Genomic DNA, 15631 nt, shown 5'->3' with positions numbered 1-15631 from the left:
TGGGTGGGTGGGACTCACTGGTCCTGAATGGGGTAGCTGTGCCCCAGAAGGACCAGTGCACAGCGTGGAGTAGTTTCGGACTCCCAGTTGTCCATGGAGGCGCAGGTTAATTCTGTGTCCAGGGCAGCTGTTTACCAGCTCCATCTGGTACGCAGGATGAGACCCTCCCTGTCCGCAGACTGTCTTGCAAGAGTGATGCATGCTCTGGTTATCTCCCGCTTGGACTACTGCAATGCGCTCTGCTTGGGGCTCCCTTTGAAGGTGACCCGGAAACTACAACTAATCCAGAATGCGGCAGCTAGACTGGTGACTGGGCGTGGCGGCCGAGACCACATAACACCGGTCCTGAAAGACCTACATTGGCTCCCAGTATGTTTCTCAGCACAAATGTTGGTGCTGACCTTTAAAGCCCTAAATGGCCTCGGTCCAGTATACCTGAAGGAGCGTCTCCACCCCCGTCGTTCTGCCCAGACACTGAGGTCCAGCTCCGAGGGCCTTCTGGCAGCTCCCTCACTGCAAGAAGCCAGGTTACAGGGAACCAGGCAGAGGGCCTTCTCGGTGGAATGCCCTCCCACCAGATGTCAAAGAGAACAACAACAACTACCAGACTTTAGACGACATCCGAAGGCAGCCCTGTTTAGGGAAGCTTTTAATGTTTGAGGCATTACTGTATTTTAATATTTGGTTGGAAGCTGCCCAGAGTGGCTGGGGAAGTCCAGCCAGATGGGCGGGGAATGAATGAATGAATGAATAAATAAATAAATAAATAAAACTTATGTATAGTTACCACTATATGGGCCACTGTGAGAATAGGATGCTTAAACAGCTACAGGGCTGTTTGGGTGTTCTTATGGAACCTCCAGATTCAGATGCAGTCTATCCAAATCAGGCATAGGCAAACTCAGCCCTCCAGATGTTTTGGGACTACAACTCCCATCATTCCTGACCACTGGCCCTGTTAGCTAGGGATGATGGGAGTTGTAGTCCCAAAACATCTGGAGGGCCGAGTTTGCCCGTGCCTGATCTAGATTCCTTTGTTGGCGGGGTAGTTGATTACCTTCCAAGGTGAGCTAATCCCGGTAGGACAGCTTACTCTGTGGTTTTAACTGCTTCATGCAGGTCTCTCATAGTCTTCTCATGAGCATCTCTGCCCAAAGGAAACAAGTCAGTCAGTGGAGCCAGAATGATGGGCTCCACAGTCCTTGCCAGCATTCAAGCTGAGCCTACTCTCACCTGCCCCGTAATAAAAAAATAGTTGGCAGCAAGCAACATTGGATAGGGAGTGGGGCTGGGAAGGCGAGAAGTTTGCTCTGGTTCATGTTGCAATTGCACTTCTTGAAGCAAATTGTGGCTATTATTCCAAATTCACACTTTTCTTAATTTCGTGATGGGGTTCTCCAAGGAGGAGGGGTGGGGAACCTGGAGAGGAAAAAGGAGAATGTTGCTGCTGCTGTTTATTACCGGTCCTTCACCCCAAGGTGCCAGGAAAGATTACATCATTTAAATGCAATATTAGCAGTTTAAAACAACTTACAACTGCAGAAATAGCGTGGGTCCTAAAAAAACCCCCAGAACTCTCCGGTCTTAAATAATGTGAAAGGTAGGCAAAGCAATGTACAGAAACACCTTATATTGTAGGGAACGGCTTGCAAAAATGTGTTTGCGAGACAGAATTCTGTGCATTGGGATAAATGCATGCCAAAAATGATAGAGAATTTCCAGGAGGACTTTCCTTTTTTTAAAAAAAAAATTGCAAGCGGCTGTTTAAATCTGAGGAGCCGAAGAAGGACCAATGAGAAAGCTATTGAAACAAAAACAGGCCGTTTCTCAACCTCCCTATCCTAGACGGCAGGACTGGGCCAGGTGGGTCTGCAGGGGGCTCACGGTTTTGGCTGCCCCTTCTTTCTTCTGCCCCGCCATGGCTGCCTGTCTTAAGGAAATGGGAACACCGTGCATTTGAAAAGAAACCTTTATTTGTTTGGTTTTCAGTCTGTGCAATCCCTGAGTCGAAATCCCTGAGATTTTGAGCAAAACGCTTCCCAGATGGTCAAGGGAAGAAAGAGAGAGCAACCCGGGTTTTTTTGCTGCAAGCTGGTCTGGGGCAGCTGTCCAGGGTGCTGATCTTGCAGCGAGGGATGGACTGTTGCCTGCAACTCAGCAAGGCCGCAATACACTTAAAGCTCTGTGCCTGCCGCTTTAAACAGCCGTGGCTCCCTCCCCCCCCGAGAAATCCTGGGAACTATAGTTTGCTAAGGGTGCTAAGCGTTCTTAGGAGACCTCCCAACCCCGTCATAGAGCTACGATTCCCAGAGCGGTTTAGCAAACGATCCCTTTTCCTAGGGAACGCTTTCCCCTCAACTGGCGCTTGAGCTCTATGGTTCCCATCAACCTCGTCAGATACCGTCATGATCAACAGCCAGTGGTGGTACAGACGTTGAAAGGATCTGTTACTTCAGAGGAGAAGCAAAAAATAATAATTGAAAAATAGTGGCAAGGTCTCTCCCACTCCCCCCGCACCAAACATAACAAAGCAAACACCTGCAAACAGCATTTAAAGAATATAAAACACATTTCTTCTCATTGATGATGGACCAGGAAGGTTTGGGATGGAGCTGTAATAAGTCCGGTGTACGCAGCCAGAGGTGGTTTTGCGGTTTACTGCCCATCACTCTCCCCTCCAGATTTTTTGAAACTCGGTTTTCGTTCCCAAGTTTCTAGTCCTTACCGGCTGCAGAGATGAGCTGCAGAGCACGCAGGCTTCCGAAGACATAGGAAGGGAGGCTGGGAGGGGCTGAGTTTCTGATAGGGCCACCCCGCAATCAAGGTCTGTGGGTGCAACCGGCCTGCCAAAGAGATCATAAGAAGCACCCCTCATCTCGTTTTCTCACCGCAGGGCGAAACCATTTATTCTTCTCCAGCTGGCCTGATCCAACAGGGCTCGTCTCATGGACCTGACGGAACCTCCAGGCCCAGAAGCAGTCTACCTGGACCCCTAGCTTCTTACAGGCCTTTGACCACCGTGAGAGTGGATGAGTCCTGTTACGTACTGAAGTTCTCACCCTGGGCCAGCAGGGGGATACTGTAGATAGCTATGCAAATGAAGGATCGAAAGTGACGTTCAGTGATTGGATAGTTTTAGAAAGTTGTTACAGTAACGTGGTACTGGAGCTCTATATAAGCAGGCTGACTGAGCCCTTCAGTTCAGTTCTGTCCTGGCCTGTGAATAAACAAGAGCTGTTTGAAATGTCGCTGTGTCGTCTGATATGTTTACCCACAACTTAACAAGTCCCCTCTCGCTTGATCCAGCAGGGCTCTCTTCTTATGGAGCCCCCAGGTCCAGAGGCAGTCCATCTGAATCCCTAGGTCCTTGAAGGATTTGGCCAATGTTAAATTTTGTATCTCCCCCTCCCCACCCCTCGTGTGTGTTCCTTCCCACCTATTTTCTCCTCTCCTCCTCCTCAGTGGGTTTCACAACTTCCCCTCGTCAATGAGACGGTTCATCCCCTCACAGATCTTCTTCAGCCGTGGCTGGTAGGGTTCCCCAGGGCTGTACAGCTTCGCCAGGAGCTCCGTGTCGGCGAAGTGGTCGAAGACGTGGCGGATGCGCCCGTGAGACTTGGGCGTCAGGTGCTTCTCGACCAGCCGGAGTAGCAGGTCCCTGCAATCTCTCAACAGCTCGGCCAGGACGGCCTTCTCAAAGGTGAACTCCACCTCATGGAAGCTGATGGCCGTCATGGCTCCTTGGTGGAGTTTCCTCTTGAACTCCTCCGCCAGACCCAGCTCCTCGGGGCTGAAGCGGTTGTTGCGGTACAGGACGGAGATCTTGACCGCCACCTTGATGAGGTTCTTGATGACCTTTTGGGACTCGGTCCGGTTCTGCGTGTACTCCTTGGAGATCCGGTAGAGTTCGTCCAGGATCTCGCTGCTGGTGTCGTCAATGAACATATTGGCCATGGATTTGCTGGCCATCCGGCTGAGAATCTTCTTCTCGGCCTGCATGGCCAAGTTGCGGGAGCTGAACGCCTCCATCGTGGCTGCCTGGAAAAGGCAACAGAGAGGTTTTATAAGGCTGTCTAGACTCGCCCCAGGATAACCCCCCTCTCCCCAGGCCACTGTTAAGGATAATTACTTAATTTCCCAAAATGGGAATATTTACTTACGTTAAATTACTGTGTACTTTTAACATGGGGTTTTCCCCCTCTCATGTGATATGCTGACTGTGAGTCACATGAAAACGGCATTCCGTTTCTGTTGTGACTGTTATTCCACTAACTGTCGTTTTTAACTGGCTTCTGTTTGTGTGTGAGAGGTAGAATGGCTGCTGAGAGAGACTTATCAGGACAGTGTTGTGTCTATATGATCTGTCTGAACATTCTCCGTGTCGAACCAGAATTCGGAGGTGAGGAATATAAGAGTTATGTATGGGATAACCAGCTTGATATAACCAACATGCTTAAGTCTTAATTAATGCATGAAGGGGTTAAAACCATAGAGTAAGCTGTCCTGCCAGGCTTAGCTCACCTTGGGAGGTAATCAAGACATTGTTCCCTTCCAATCTACCTGACAAGCTCAGTGAGCTGGTTGCTCCAAGCTCAGTCTGCATGGTTCTTACAAGCCATTCTTGTTTCAGTTACAGATAGGTAGCCGTGTTGGTCTGCCATAGTCAAAACAAAAAATTCCTTCCAGTAGCACCTTAAAGACCAACTAAGTTAGTTCTAGGTATGAGCTTTCGTGTGCATGCACACTTCTTCAGATACACTTCTGTTTCAGTGTATCTGACTTCTGTTTCAGTGTATCTGTGTGCATGAAGAAGTGTGCATGCACACGAAAGCTCATACCTAGAACTAACTTAGTCGGTCTTTAAGGTGCTACTGGAAGGAATTTTTTGTTAAGCCATTCTTGTGTTCCTATACCAATAATTTAAGAACTTTCACCACTGTAATGAAGCCATGTTTTACTGCCTGTGCATTGTTTTCTGAATGCTGTATGGAAAAAGCACATGAATATGACCTTTAAAGAGTTTGTAAGTAAACCATTTTTAACTTACCAAACATGTTGCCTTTTTCTATGCTAGGGGAATATGCTATTCTGGAGCTCATTCATGAAAGCATATTTTAAAAGCCTCACAACCTATGTATCCACACTTATTTTGTGATTTTAAATCTCTGGAAGGGTTCTCTTACCAAAGAGTACTTGCCCCAAACCTGGATCTTGGCTTCAATGGAATTCTGCTTTTATATAACATTTTTTCCCCCTTGCCACCAACAAAATCAAGGGTGGGCATGCAGCCCCTGGAGTAATTTCATGGGGGTGGGGATAGCACTGAGGGAGAGGAGCAAAGCAGGAAAAGTGGGTGGTGGGTGACAGAAAGAGAGACAGAGACAGACAGACAGACAGACAGACAGACAGACAGACAGACAGACAGGGAGAAGTCTATAACACCGCCTACCAGTGGCTCTGACCTTGCCCATTGTCAGCATGCAGCCCCGGACAGATATTCCTTTTTGCTGCAGCAGCAAAAAAAAATAAATCCAATGCAATTCTAGGCTGCATTGACAGAAGTCTAGTGTCCAGATCAAGGGGAGTGATGATACTGCTATATTCTGCCTTGGTCAGATCCTACATGGAATTATGTGCCCAGTTCTGGGCACCACAATTTTAGAAGGATGTTGACAAGCTGGAGCATGTGCAGAGGAGGGCGACCAAGATGGTTAAGGATCTGGGATCCAAGCCTTATGAGGAATGGTTGAGGGAGCTGGGTGTGTCTGTCCTGGGGGGAAAGGAGACTGAGAGGAGATGTGATAGCCATCTTCAAATATCTGAAGGGCCGCGTCACGTGGAAGATTGAGCAAGCTTGTTTTTCTGCTGCTCTGGAAGATAGGACCCAAATCAACAGTTTCAAGGTGCAAGAAACAAGATTCCAATGAAGCACTAGGAAGAACTTTCTGAGAGTAAGAGCTGATCAAGAGTGGAGGACTTTCCTTCCTTGGAGGTTTGTAAGCAGAGGTTGGATGGATGCTTTAGCTGAGATTCCTGCATTGCAGGGGGTTGGTCTAGATGACCGCCATGGTCCCTTCCAACTCTACAATTCTATGATTCTAGCTGCGATTCCTGCATTGCATGGGATTGGTTTAGATGACTCTTGAGTTCCCTTCTCACCCTACAATTCTATGATTCTATTAATGTGGCCCTCAACAGAAATATATATGTCTATATAATATATATATATATATATATATATATATATATATATATATATATAGTTGTTGTTGTTTAGTCGTTTAGTTGTGTCCGACTCTTCGTGACCCCCTGGACCAGAGCACACCAGGCACTCCTGTCTTCCACTGCCTCCCGCAGTTTGGTCAAACTCATGCTGGTAGCTTCAAGAACACTGTCCCACCATCTCGTCCTCTGTCGTTCCCTTCTCCTTGTGCCCTCCATCTTTCCCAACATCAGGGTCTTTTCCAGGGAGTCTTCTTCTCATGAGGTGGCCAAAGTCTTGGAGCCTCAGCTTCAGGATCTGTCCTTCCAGTGAGCACTCAGGGCTGATTTCCCTAAGAATGGAGAGGTTGGATCTTCTTGCAGTCCATGACTCTCAAGAGTCTCCTCCAGCACCAGAATTCAAAAGCATCCATTCTTTGGCGATCAGCCTTCTTTATGGTCCAGCTCTCACTCCCATACATCACTACTGGGAAAACCAGAGCTTTTACTATACGGACCTTTGTTGGCAAGGTGATGTCTCTGCTTTTTATACACACACACAGTCATACCTCGGGTTACAGCCACTTCAGGTTGCGTTTTTTTGGGTTACAGAAGTACCAGAACAGGTTACGTCTGGTTTTCGGCGGTCGCGCATGCACAGAAGCGCTAAATTGCACTTTGCGCATGCGCAGAAGTGCCGAATCGCAACCCGTGCGTGTGCCGACACGCCGCTGCGGGTTGTGAACATGCATCCCACACGGATCACATTCGCAACCCGAACGCCCACTGTGTATTCCGCACTCCTGCAATAAAGGAAGGGTGTATGCTTGTGTTTCTGTGAGAGGGGTGGGTTTGGAGAGAAAATATATTCTCATCCATCCATGGGACACTGGAAACAGCCAACATCTGCGGAACTGACCGCAGGAAGGTATCTTTGCATGCTCAGATAAGGAACAAGGCGGTTGATGCTGGGCATGAACGACGGACCCAAAATGCCGGCTGGGTTCAGAAGAAGAAGCTAAATCTGAGAGTCTCGGAGTGATGTGGCAAACCGGGGCAGTTCTGCATTTCTGCACATGACGTGCCTGTGGTTTTTGTTCGCTGTGAGGAAGTGGGCCTTAGATAAATCCTGCTTTAAGACGCCGCTGCTTTGGCAGAAACACAGACGGACGCAGCTACCCCTCTGGGAACCGAACCTACCTTGACTCTTTTTAAATTGAATTGAATTGCAATGATTTAATATCTGCTTGGTCTCTCCGTACCTCCTCAATCGGGTGAGATGTTCTGGGATGCCCAGCAAAGAACGTGGGGTTGTGGTAGTCTTTGTGCGCCAACACCGCGATGGAACAGGCCTCTCCTTCCGCTTCTGTGAACCAGTGCACCGCCAAATCTCCAAATGTGGCTTGCAGCGCAAAGCTGATTTTTTTCTGTCTCCTCTTCTTTTTAAAACCAGCGTCTGAGAGGGATCTGCCAGGCACCGTTAAAGCCCTGCCTTCTCATGATGCTTCGGAATATATTTTTAAAAGTCAGCGTTTCCTTCCCTTCTCTTCTCCTCGCCACCCCCACAGATGCACTGGGGTTTCCTGTTTTTATCCTTCTGTCACAAGCCAACAAGCTCAGCTCCTTCCTGAAGTCTGTTTCAGAATTTCAAGGTGGCGGCTGAGCGGCACACAATGGAGCCCTCCTGACCTTTCACTCTGACCCTCTGCCCAATTACCGTATTTTTCGCCCTATAAGACGCACCAGACCACAAGACGCACCTAGTTTTTGGAGGAGGAAAACAAGAAAAAAAATATTCTGAATCTCAGAAGCCAGAACAGCAAGAGGGATCGCTGCGCAGTGAAAACAGCAATCCCTCTTGCTGATCTGGCTTCTGGGATAGCTGTGCAGCCTGCATTCGCTCCATAAGAGGCACACACATTTCCCCTTACTTTTTAGGAGGGAAAAAGTGAGTCTTATAGAGCAAAAAATACGGTACTTTCTTTTTTTGGGGACGAACATCTTGAGTGAGAGAATCATCAGCCCCGGGAAAAGGCGGAGTCGAGGTCCCTGTTTGCAAGGAAAACTTTTTGGATGGCTGGCATGACGAGAGCCTCCAGTCTTTAGTAGCGGGGAAATGTAGTCCCTTAAAATCTGCTCACGCCACACCCTGCAGTGCTTCTTGGATCCTTGAAGGGAGGACTGCACTGCTCAGTGGTTAGAGCACCTGCTTTGCATGAAGAAGCTCAAGCCCCAGTGATATCTCTAAATGGGTCATTGGTTGGACTTTGTAGAATCGTAGAGCACCCAATACAGATGGCCGCCCAACCTCGACTTAAGGCAGCTTCCGACACTGCTGTTTAAATCAGCCACTTATATCAGGACAATGAGGACTGGAACCTTATTTTATTTTTGAAGGAAAGCTGCAGAACCCAATGGTTAAAGTATAGTGGTACCTCTACTTACATTCACCTCCGGTTACGTATCCTTCGGGATACATAAGCGGCAAACCTGGTGGTTCCCTCACTGCGAGAAGCCAAGTTACAGGGAACCAGACAGAGGGCCTTCTCAGTGGTGGCGCCCGCCCTGTGGAGCGCCCTCCCTTCAGATGTCAAGGAAATAAACAACTACCTGATATTCAGAAGACATCTGAAGGAAGCCCTGTTCAGGGTAGTTTTTAATATTTAATGCTATACTGTTTTTAACACTTGATTGGGAGCTGCCCAGAGTGGCTGGGGAAACCCAGCCAGATGGGCGGGGTATAAATTATTATTATTATTATTATTATTATTATTATTATTATTATTATTATTATTGCTCTGCTTTGCAGGCAGACGGTCCCAAAAGGCATATCCAGCTAAGAGGCCCCTGTCTAAAACCCTGGAGACCACCTGCCAGTAAGTGTGGGGAACACTCAGCTGGCTGAACCCCACCGGCCTGACTCTGACAAAGGCATCACGCTCTCTTCTTCCTGTGTTCCAGATCCTTGTGTGGTTTGCAAAGGAAAAAAAAAAGAGTAACAAAAAAGATTCTTGCAGCTACATCCTTGCCTCTTGCATATCCTGTCCCCTTTTAACGATTCCTCTGTTCCAGGAGGGAGGATGCTAATTAGCTGGCTGACGAGCCGCAGTTTAGCCTTGCCACTTAATGGCTTCCTGGCTCCGTGTAATAATGAATGAGTGTGTCTTAATTGCAGGGGACTGAAATAGACATCCTTGACGGTGTGTGGACCCAGGCGCAAGCCCTCAGAAGGCATACCTGGGAGGAGAGCCATTTCCTCTAGGTGTGCCACCCCCCCCACTGTATCCTGGCAGGGTCTGGGTAGCTGAGCAGCGGGCAGAAATCCAACAGGTGCAGCCCTCGTACGTCCCTCTCGTTCTGTGAGGGCTGGGTCCCTCAGCTTGAGTCACAGCAGGGCGACATAAAATGAGCTGTCTCCTCAACGGCGTACTCAGGTTAGGGGCAACAGAAGCAGAAACAGGCGAAACTGCGAGGCGAAACTGCTTTTCCACACTTCCGCCATCTCAGCGAAAAGGAGAAAAGCGGAACCTGAAAAGCGTCGATGGGGAAACGCAAGTGAAGCTTTTGAAATTGGGAACAGCGTGGGGAGAGAAGGGGGTGGGGTGGGGAGGGACTTTCCTGTCTCACAAGCGTGGAATTTAGGGTTTTTTGCCGAGCGAATTTGATTGGCGGGAGGCCCTAAAAGGCGACTTGTGGTTGACCTGTGGAACTTCCTTCCACATGACAGGGTGGCGGCTGCTAGGTTAGCTTGCCTTTCAAAGAAAGGGTTGCACAGATTCTTGGAGAGGCTTCGTCTGTCATACAGGGATAGGCTACCTTTTTGAACATTTGATAACGGGCACAAATTGTGGCAGGGAGCTTTCTCAGAGAGACACCTGGCTGTCCAAAGTGTCAGGAACCTGGGTGCAAAGCAAGATGGAACTATTTGGGTCTGATACGGTAAAGCGGTTCTTATAGGGCTGAGGCAAGCTGTCCTCACGTTGGAAAATTGTGGCCTACTTCCTTTGCCAAAGGTCCAAAAAATGGGGGGGAAATGTATATCTGTGCCTCACCCATGCATCACCTTTGTGCAGCTGCATTTTCAAGTCTCGAGGACTAGCACCTTGCTGTACACTTTCCATAGAAAGTAAGGCACTAAGGATAGCATTGTGGCCAAATGTCCACAGCCCTGGAAGATGCCCTCTGGCAAATACTTTCTACATTCTGCCCACACGTCGTCTCAGCTTAAAGGATAATAATAATAATAATAATAATAATAATAATAATAATAATAATTAATAAATTTTATTTATATCCCGCCCTCCCCAGCTGAAGCCGGGCTCAGGGCGGATAACAACAATAAAACAGTACAAAAGTACAACACAACACTCTAAAATCATTCATTATAAAATTAATTCAAATCAAGCCACTGGCAACCACTGGCTCCGCGAAGATTGCCAAGGGAGGGAGTCAGGCTGTGCCCTGGCCAAAGGCCTGGCGGAACAGCTCTGTCTTGCAGGCCCTGCGGAAAGATGTCAGGTCCCACAGGGCCCTAGTCCACCAGATCGGAGCCACAGCCGAAAAAGCCCTGTCTCTGGTTGAGGCCAGCCTAACCTCTCTGTGGTCTGGGACCTTCAAGATGTTTTTATATGAAGACCATAAGTTCCTCTGTGGGACATACCAGGAGAGGCGGTCCCGTAGGTACGAGGGTCCTAGGCTGTATAGGGCTTTGAAGGTTAAAACCAGCACCTTAAACCTGATCCTGTAATCCACCGGGAGCCAGACTAGCTTCCCAGCAGTGCTGAGTTTCAACATTGCAGGGGGTTGGACTAGTGAACCCTTGAGGTCCCAACTCTACGATTCTGTCGCGCTTTTCATGGGCCTTTGGCGCATTAATTTCCATGTGCCCAGCCTCAAATGCCTGAGGGCTATTTACTCAGTGTGGGGTGCCGATGCACTCTGCCCATGCCCAGGGGCGCTGCGGTTCTCTCGGAAGACTTAGCCTGCCCTAAGCAAAAGCCCTGACTTAGAAGCTTAGCTTCTGGGGCCGAAGTTTTCCCCGATCTTAACCTGCGGACACACTTCCCGGTTTTTTGTTCTCTCGCCGCCCCGGTGACTCAACCCCGCCGACTTGTTGTGGCTCGCCCGGGAGGAGCACGAATGCTCAGTGTTTGTTGAAAACAGAAAAGAGACCGGCGGGCGTCTCCTTGCCCAAACAGACCTGCCTTCTCTGCCCCTTGCTCTGAAGCACCTCTGTTATTAAGCCCTCCCGGCAAAGCGCGCCTCACTCACCGTGGGACCACGATGCTCTGCAGGTCATGCGAGCGGCCGCTCACCAGGCTTCAAGGAGCGAAAGGAGAAGCAGCCCGGACCCAGCAGGCAGGAGCGAGGCTGTCGGGTGGCCTCGGGGAGACTTCCTCCAGCTACAGGCCCGCCCTGCGTCAGCTGACGGATCTCGGCTTCATTCTTCAGAGGCGGAAAGCACAGCTGCCTGTTGAAAGGTGCCCAGGGAGCAGAGCGACTGGCCGGCCGTCTCAACCGTCTGCATATTTTGTGACCTGCACCTCTGCTCTGTTAGCATCTGTAGCCTGGAGGCTTCCCCACCCTCTCCTCTGGGAGGTTCGGCTCTAGACTTGACCAGACAAGGCCTGACCTGCATACCTGAGCGTTCGTGTGTGTGTTTCTCTGCGTCGCTGGCGCCCACGGGGATGCCGGTGCAGGGCCTTGGCGGCAGCGGCATCTGATTAGGCAGAGCATTTGGTGCATTTATTTACTGTATTTTTCCGTGTATAATACTATTCCCCCCCCCATTTTTTTTAAGTTTAAAATTGGGGCTTCGTCTTATACAGTGGTACCTCTGGAGCCCCGTTCGCATCCTGAAGCGAACGCAACCCATGTCTCTGTGTGTGCGTGTCGCGATTCGCCACTTCTGCGCATGCGCGTTACGTCACTTTGAGCATCTGCGCATGCGCGAGCGGCGAAACCCAGAAGTAATGCGCCCCGTTACTTCCGGGTCGCCGTGGAGAACAACCCCAAAATGCTTAACCTGAAGCTACTTCATCCCGATATATGACTGTACACGGAATGTTGCAATTAAATATATAAATAAATTTATTTCTTAATTGTGGGCTCAAAAAGTAGGGGTCGTCTTATACATGGGGGCATTTTATACATGGAAAAATATGGTATTTCATCACGTAGCGCAGCGGTTCTCAACTTGTGGGTCCCCAGATGTTGTTGGACTACAACTCCCATCACCCCTGACCACTGGTCATGCTGGCTAGGAATGATGGGAGTTGTAGTCCAACAACATCTGGGGACCCACAGTAGCGGAAAGAAGGAGACAATAAAATTGTGGGTCGGAAACAGCTAAAAACAAACACTTGAAAGCGTTTGTAGTGATAAACTGAAAGCAGGCAAAACGCAGATATCAACAGGGTTGCGTTGTCTGAAGAAAAATGCTTTTAGCAGGTGCTGAAAAGGGGCCTGCCGGATGTGTCAATGGGCAGGGAGTTCCGAAGTGCTTTTATACGGCGCCCTGCCATATATTTCCCTGTTTTACGACGTCTCATAAGGAAAAGGGAAGAGGAGGAAAGGGAGCAGGATCTCTGTCCTCAGGCAGTTGACAATCTATGCTGGACGTTGGAATGCGGCAGAGGGGAGGGGACAGGAAGAGGTGAAGGCCGAACATGGGCCAAGGGACAAGTCTCTGCCCGCAAGGCGCTTACACAATCTCAGTTTGACAGTAAGAAAGGGGTGGGTGAGAGAAAGTGTAGCACTTCAAGGGCTGAGCATGAATGAATAATCTCTCTCTCTCTCTCTCTCTCTCTCTCTCTCTCTCTCTCTCTCTCTCTCTGAGAGTTTGGTTGCAGTTTGGGGTGTGTGACAAAAATGGGGTTCAGCCAAAGACCTCGTGGGAATGGAGGGTTTGGAGGAGAAATAGTCTGGCCTGGGACTCTTTCTCCCCTCCAGCCTCCTAGGAAGGGGTCAGCCCACCACTGGGGTATTATTTTGGGAGCCTCGTTTGAAGAAGGATGTTCTTCACCCTTAGTGTAACCAGAGGAGGTTAACCAGGTTGGTGAAGATAATGCCCAATGACAGTAAGGAGAAGGCAGAAATCAGATTCAGGCCCAAAAGCGCCATAGATTTACAGCACGATGATAGTCCTTTAAACAGCCAGGGCTTCCCCCAAAGCATTCTGGGAACTGTAGTTTGTTAAGGCCCCTATTTTATTTCCCAGGCCTACATTTCCCAGACTTCCCTGGGAAGAGAGATTGGTTGTTGGAGCACTCTGGGAATTGTAGCTCTGTGAGGGGAATGTGTGTGTGTGACTACTAACAACTCTCAGCTGCACTCTTAACAAACTACAATTCCCAGGATTCTTTGGGAATGACTGTTAATGTGGTGTGACCTCATTCTGGAGTTAAGGATGGAACTATTTCCACTTTCCAAAACAATGCAGAAATGCAACCAGCCTTTGAAATTTGCATTTTGAATTTTGCAGCGTAGTTACCCCAGCTAAGTAATGAGTTTTGCACTTTGAATTTTGCAGCGCAGTTCTCCAGCGAGGTCTCCAGGGGTAAAGAGGGAACTTAAATCCTTAAGTATGAATGAACCTCGCGTACAGAAATGCATTACGTTAGGGGAAATTGTGTTGGGTTCGGCCAAACCCCACATCCCAATGCGATTTGGGTCAGCCCAGGATTTGGCCAGAGTGGGTTGAGCTAGGCTAGGTTGGCCCAGGGTCACATCAGGGCGGCTCCAAAGTGCTGGATCCAGCCCCAAATTGGATTGTGTGTGTGTGTGTGATTGTGTGCACAGCCCTAGTTTTTAAGCAGTGTTTGGAGGACCGTTGGTCAAGGGTTTTGGAGTCTGCAAGAACCCTGCACACAGCCTTGGTTATCTGGATGACCTCGAAGGTCCTCATGTCTTCCTTGTAGGCTTAGTTATTTCAGAGGACCAGGTGCTGGATGAATTACATCTTCGGCCCCGATCCAGCAGGCAGGCTCTTCAGTCGCAACTCTTCAGTTTCTCTGCTTCTTCATTTATTCATCGCCTCCTAAACCACCATCTCAAGGCAGTTTGCATATACCATAATTAAAAACCAGAAAAACAACAACAGGAAATGCATTTCAAGCACGACCGAAACCTTGACAAATGTGTCCCACCTTGTCTGGCTGGCGTGGGGTTTCATTCAGTAGCTGTTTCGCTTCACAGAAGCAGAAGCAGCGTGATTGATTTAACGTTTTACACTCTCTGAAGACATCTTGTCCTCCCCTCCCGGAAATCGAAAGTTTCCGTGATGGACGAGTGAAAGGAGGGAGGCTGATTATTTTTCTGAGCACCGAGAAATGCAGATAAATCTTTTAAAGGGGATGGAAACGCTTTCTCCCACGCTGTGCTGAAGAGGAGACCTGTTGAGCGGCGGCGGATGCTGGCCCCCAAATCACAGGGGCAATTACACCCCCTTTCTTCTTTTGGCTGATCTTTGCTGATTGGGCTGATAGCTTTGGGGTTTCTAAATAAGACTCCTTCTAATGCTTGACGTGCAAATGCGAGACGGTGGTTGTGACTGCATAGAGGAAGCACCCAGAAAAACCGCAAGAAGCCGAGAGGAAGCCACAAGTGAGGGGCAGATAAGGGGAAGTTTTGCTGAGCGGAGACGTCATAAAGCGGCAGGCTATTTCGGTGGGGGCTGTGTTTGTTTAATCAGTCCATCGGAACTGCAGAAAATACAAAATATAGAAGGTGGGGCGTCTCAGCAGAGGAGAGAGCCATTGGCAGCTGTGCGAAACAATAATAATAATAATAATTTTTTTATTGATATCCTGCCCTCCCCAGCCAAAGCCGAGCTCAGAGCGGCTAACAACAATAAAAGTAACACAACATTCTAAAACCAATTCATTCTAAAATCAATTCAGAATCAAATTGATGGCAACCATTGGGCTAGAGTTCTGTGAGAATTACAGGAGAAGTGAGGGGGTCAGACTGTGCCTTGGGCAAAGGCCTGGTGGAACAGCTCTGTCTTGCAAAAGATGTCAAGTCCCGCAGGGCCCTAGTCTCTTGGGACAGAGCGTTCCACCAGATCGGAGCCAGTACTGAAAAGGCCCTGACTCTAGTCGAGGCCAGCCTAACTTCCCTGTGGCCCGGGATCTCCAAGATGTTTTTGTTTGAAGACGGTAAGGTCCTCTGTGGGACATACCAGGAGAGGCGGTCCCATAGGTACAAGGGTCCTAGGCCATATAGGGCTTGAAAGGTTAAAACCAGCACCTTGAACCTGATCCTGTACTCCACCGGGAGCCAGTGCAGCTGGTAGAGCATCGGGTGAATGTGATCCCGCGGCAAGGACCCCGTAAGGAGTCTCGCTGCGGCATTCTGCACCCGCTGGAGTTTCTGGGTCAGTCTCAAGGGCAGCCCCGCGTAGAGTGAGTTACAAAGCAAAGACGACCCC

The 15631-nt window shown here is 49.1% G+C and overlaps 1 protein-coding gene across 3 annotated transcripts; it reads right to left on the bottom strand.

Annotated features, from left to right (window-relative positions):
* Positions 1 to 1441: 1441 nt before the first annotated feature.
* TNFAIP8L2 (TNF alpha induced protein 8 like 2) lies at positions 1442 to 11873 on the bottom strand. 3 transcript variants are annotated; one of them, XM_083716148.1, is made up of 2 exons: positions 11473 to 11873; positions 1442 to 4038 (listed from the first exon to the last, which is right to left on the bottom strand). In XM_083716148.1, exon 2 carries the CDS (start codon positions 4027 to 4029, stop codon positions 3469 to 3471), a length of 561 nt encoding a protein of 186 aa, XP_083572274.1. In that variant the 5' UTR covers positions 4030 to 4038; positions 11473 to 11873; the 3' UTR covers positions 1442 to 3468. The 3 variants fall into 3 exon arrangements, with proteins under 3 accessions (XP_083572274.1, XP_083572275.1, XP_083572276.1); XM_083716149.1 differs by lacking the exon at positions 11473 to 11873 and adding an exon at positions 7464 to 8001; XM_083716150.1 differs by lacking the exon at positions 11473 to 11873 and adding an exon at positions 4161 to 4537.
* Between the last annotated feature and the right edge of the window lie 3758 nt (positions 11874 to 15631).

This window comes from Podarcis gaigeae (genome assembly GCF_964106915.1).
Source record: "Podarcis gaigeae genome assembly, chromosome: 16".
Classification (NCBI taxonomy): Eukaryota; Metazoa; Chordata; class Lepidosauria; order Squamata; family Lacertidae; genus Podarcis; species Podarcis gaigeae.
This window is presented reverse-complemented; position numbering and strand designations above follow the sequence as displayed.